The sequence below is a fragment of the Setaria italica genome, chromosome II (assembly GCF_000263155.2).
Source record: "Setaria italica strain Yugu1 chromosome II, Setaria_italica_v2.0, whole genome shotgun sequence".
NCBI lineage: Eukaryota > Viridiplantae > Streptophyta > Magnoliopsida > Poales > Poaceae > Setaria > Setaria italica.
In genome coordinates this window covers 6119462-6124389 of record NC_028451.1, presented here as the reverse complement: position 1 = coordinate 6124389, position 4928 = coordinate 6119462, and the positions used below count along the sequence as shown (strand labels likewise).

Below are 4928 nucleotides of genomic sequence, written 5' to 3'. Positions count from 1 at the left end.
TCATGTGAATTGGCTGCATATCGATAGTTTTAAATTATCTAGATTAGTTTATCTAATAATAGGTAAAATTCACATGAACAATTGTCCATTCACCATAAACTAAAATGCAAACAGTATTCAAGAAAAAAACTAGAGTTGTAACTACATAAAATCCATATTTGTTTATCCATACCTTGAACTAAATATAATCAATTCCTTGAATAAATGGAGCTCTACTAGCTCAATCCAGATGCATGTCCATGGACCATCAGTAATTCACAAACCAAGGTACCAAATCAATCTATAATTCAGCTTGGACATCTGATTGGGCTGATTCTACAAGGTCCTCGTATATATATTTGAAGCCTAAAATCACTGGACTTTGAAAATGGCTTCCTAAAAGTATAAAAAATGAGCTTTTTGGTCTTGTTGGTTCTAGGACGAAGAAGGCTTAATCTGAGGGAAACTTTTTAGCTAGTGTTGGTTCTAATTTTTATGAAACAACACTAATAAATTAATATTTTTTGGCTCGATCTAATTGATAATAATTTTATTAGTATTAGTTTTATTAAATCGATCTATGGTGTTGTTTATATGCTTTATAGAGGTTGGGATCCACATTTGTTATAGTCGGTGTTTGGGACACACTTAATGCTGTTTTGGGGCATAGAGGGATGCCAGCAGGAGGTAGAGCATGATTACAATGTAGAAATTATCCTTGGCTAGAGGATAAGGGGAGTGCAACACTGGTAGGAGTTGGCTGATGTGGTAGGCTGGTAGCAGCAATAATTTTTTTTGGTGATATGAGGTTTTATGAGGGATGTGGTGGAGATGTATGAGATATATAGTAGTTGGCCCCTTGCAAACTATATACAACAACTATATAATTAGATAGATTTATATTTTTCACTGAAATTGAAGACTTTTCAAGTTATTTAGGAGTCGATGAGCTCAGATTAGTAAGGCTTAATTAAGAACAAATCCCATACTGACCAAAGAGAAAATCTTGACATCTGATCAGTGATGCCAATGCAAAATCCTTTTATCATACCTGCCTTACTCGCCAAGCCCCCTTCTTCATGTATGGAGGGGGCCGGGTGTTTCGACGACAATTCGGCGCTGGTTCTCAACACATGCCCTAATGAGTTGTTTTTTTTAGGGTGTGGTTGTGGTTATCCCGAGGTGTGGGCACGGCATCCATGTCGAATCAACTCTACGATAGTCAAAACTAAACTAATCCACGAAACTAAGCTGTCACCAGGTAGTTGTTTAATATACTACTTATGTTTAAGTAAAGCATCAGCTCAATAAAAAAGTATTATGAGCACCATGTATATAAGCTACGTCCCACAACGAAGCTATAGCCTACTCTCGATCATTAAGTTAACCCTAGCACGAGCTATAGGTACCTGCTAGCTTGTAGGTCGACACATCGATAGCTGAAAACTTGTAGCAAATTCAACAAATTTCAGAGCGAATACTGGTCCATGGAACCTAGTTTCAGCAGCTCATACAATGGCCACGCCATCTCCGCCGCCTATTCGCATGAATGGCAACCACTAGAGCAAGATGTAGATGGAAGCCTCTTCAGCCTCCCTGCAGCAGCAGCATGCTACGTTGACAGCCGCATTGATACCACCTACTCAAGCACAATAATGGCGGCCACCGCTTTCCATCCCTCGTCCTCGGCTACCTGGGCCGCCTCGTCGTCTGGGCTCGTCCCTCCATCCCACCACTACCAGTTGCAGCAGCTTCATTTCGGCGGCGGCATGGTGGACATGGACCAGTTCAGCGCCCTCATGGGAGCCGCCACCATCAGCTCCGGTGCTCCGACGACGACTTATCATCACGGCGGGGTAATGGCTGCTGCAAATGCCTTGCCGGCGATGATGCAGCAGGAGGCCGCGGAGGCGCCGACGCTGATCGGGGTGCGGAGGCGGCCGTGGGGCAAGTACGCGGCGGAGATACGGGACTCGACGCGCAACGGCGAGCGCGTGTGGATCGGCACCTTCGACACCCCCGAGGCTGCCGCGCTCGCCTACGACCAGGCCGCCTACTCCATGCGCGGCGCCGCCGCGGTGCTCAACTTCCCCGTCGAGCACGTGCAGGAGTCGCTCCGCGCGCTGGGGCTCACCGGCGCCGCCGGGGACGATTCGCCGGTGCTGGCGCTCAAGCGACGCCACTGCATCCGCAAGCGCGGGCCTAAGAACAAGCAGAAGCCGGCCGCCGGCAAGGAAGGGCAGCTACCAGCAGCGGCTAGAGAACAGATGGCGGCGGCGACGGCTAGTCATGGGCATGGCAAGCAAATGCAGGCAGCTTCTTGCGCGCTGGAGCTCGAGGACCTGGGGGCTGAGTACCTGGAGGAGCTTCTCGCCCTATCTGACCAATGAAGAAATCCGTTGAGTAAATCATGGTACAACTACTAGCTGATCCATGAATGATCATGCACAGTACCTGTTGTTCTTATTTTGCAATCAGAGGGTTGATCACGCACGCCATAGTCACGTACACGAAATTTGTATCTGAAAAAACTCATTAGAGTCAAGGTTGATCGATCTATTAGTCGTCCTGCATAATGTCACGAATTGTTCACCCCATATATAGTGTAGTCAAGCAGGCACGCGCAAAAGCACTTTGCTAATTTTGCTCGGTTCAACAAAATCTCCACACGCTCAATTAATTTATTTTAGTAACTTCAATCTGTACTTCATGACGCACGATTTGGCTAAAGTTTTGTCATTTGGTTTTGGATTTTGTTGATATACTTAGCTTCTTTGCTAAGTATAAGGTCACTTGGATTGTTATATACTCCCTCTGTCCCATGAAAAGTGCAATCCTAACTTTTTAAAAAAATTCAATAAAAAAGTGCAATCCTAAAAAATAGATCTAACTACGTGCCTAATTAAGTGGTCAGATTTGATTTGCATGCTAAAACTTAATTCATGTGGCCAACAAATGAGGGTATTAGAGTCTTTGCACGCCACCGTTAATCTGTCCTAGAAAAACTAGAATTGCATTCTTCATGGGACCACCGCTAGACGATCGACCTTTCGTACCGATCAGTAATCGCCCTTTAGTACGAGGCGCTGACCGGTACTGCTTGTTCAATACTAAATGACATGCCATTTAGTACCGGCCAAAATGCTCGGTACTAAATGGGCCATCTAGTACCAGTTGGTAGAACCAACCGGTACTAAACTGCGAGCCACGTCGCGCTATTGCGGACGGCAGTTTAGTACCGGTTGGTGTTTTACCAACCAATACTAAATGGTTATTCTTTTTTTGTTTTCCTTTCATTTTAATTCGTGAGTTGGTTAGTATTCGTATTAGTGTACACTATCCGTTTGCGTATAGTAGTAATATTACGCTAATATATATATATATATATATAACATACAGTAAAGGTTACATATATTATATTTATACATTTTATATACACTTCAAATATTACAAGTTTACCGAATATGCACTACGCATCGTCATCCGAGTCCCTAATTGGATGAAGTTGACCCACACTTGTTCCATCATAATAGAATTCTCCCTTTGAATTTATAACCTCCTCCAAAAGGAATCCACATAGTTGTTCTTGAATTGCCGTGAGTTGTTCTGGGGTGATGAGATCTTCTCTTATTTTAGCAATCTGTCATGTGCAAATTAACATCATTATTATAAACCAATATATGTGCAGATTGAAAAATATTGAATTGATATGAATTGTGTTTACATACATGGTTGGGACCTACAATACCGTGGATGAACTCACAAAAGTAGTATCCACATAAGTTGTTTCCATCCTCCCGCCTCTAACACTAAATATGGAAAAAAGGAGTTATGAAATATTCAAGATGTCGTGGTTTCTAAGAAATGACATGCACTAGATGTCTAAATACCGGAAAGTTATCCCTGATAGTAAGTTGTTCCTTGAACGGTCCTAGGTGTTTTTTATGAAGTGAGCCCATACCCTTTTAAGCGCGTTTACAAGGCTTTGGTACTCTACTTTTGGTTTCCCCTTCGGGTCCAGCACAATGACGCGGCTCCGATCAATCTCGATAACAAGCAGTATCCAGTGGAACTTGTTCATATACATATACACACGCAATGTTAAATATACTTATTATTAACTTGAACAGATGATGAAAAAAGGGATGAATGACTCACTAAAAGTTGTACGGCAAAAGTATGTATTGCATGTGATGCTATTTATCTAGGAAGTTGAAAATAGTCTTCATGGTCCGATTTGGCCATTGCATTAAGCATTCCTCATTTATAACATGTGGGTTCATGAAGCCAACATGATAGTATTGTTTTATCCAGCAATGTTGAATCTCCATTCTGCATGATACAAAATAAAAGAGGGGATGAGACGGCGCACAATTAATGTAGGAGCTAGGATGTAGAATCAGAGCAAACACTTACAGAACCCATGCACTAATGAGGGACTTGTCAAAGGCATCTTGATGGTACAAGTACCATAGTTTTTCAAACTCAATCCATATGTCATCTAACCCTCGAAAGTAATCATGATCTTGAACCCAAGCAGCAAACATGATCCATCCATCTACAACTGCCTCCATGTACCATTTATGAAATGCATACATTTTCATTGGCAAGTGAGGCACTAACTGTGGCCGCACAAGAGGTTCCCTCATCTTAAACTCCAATTTACCAGCACCTAGCTGAGTTTTGATATCGTTCCTCCCCTAGGAGTTGCTCTTTTATGATATTGGTCTGCCATCCATTGAGCTAGAATCCCATCTTCTTTTGAAAGCACTTTGAGCGGATCGATCGATTGTTGAGATTGTTCTCCGAGCTGGGGAATGGTGGATCGTGATCTTTTTTCCTTCTCAAATGGCTTTGTGATTGAGCGATCGTAGTTTGAGATGGGTTCTTTCAATACTTTTTTAACCACCAGGAACTTAAAGTATTTCTTCATTGCTTCATCAATTGGT

The 4928-nt window shown here is 42.6% G+C and overlaps 1 protein-coding gene across 1 annotated transcript; it reads left to right on the top strand.

Moving 5' to 3' along the window:
• Positions 1-1760: 1760 nt before the first annotated feature.
• LOC101778604 (ethylene-responsive transcription factor ERF094) lies at positions 1761-2369 on the top strand. The gene has a single exon (XM_004958994.3). The coding sequence runs from the start codon at positions 1779-1781 to the stop codon at positions 2367-2369; it is 591 nt and encodes a 196-aa protein (XP_004959051.3). The 5' UTR covers positions 1761-1778.
• The last annotated feature ends 2559 nt before the right edge of the window (positions 2370-4928 follow it).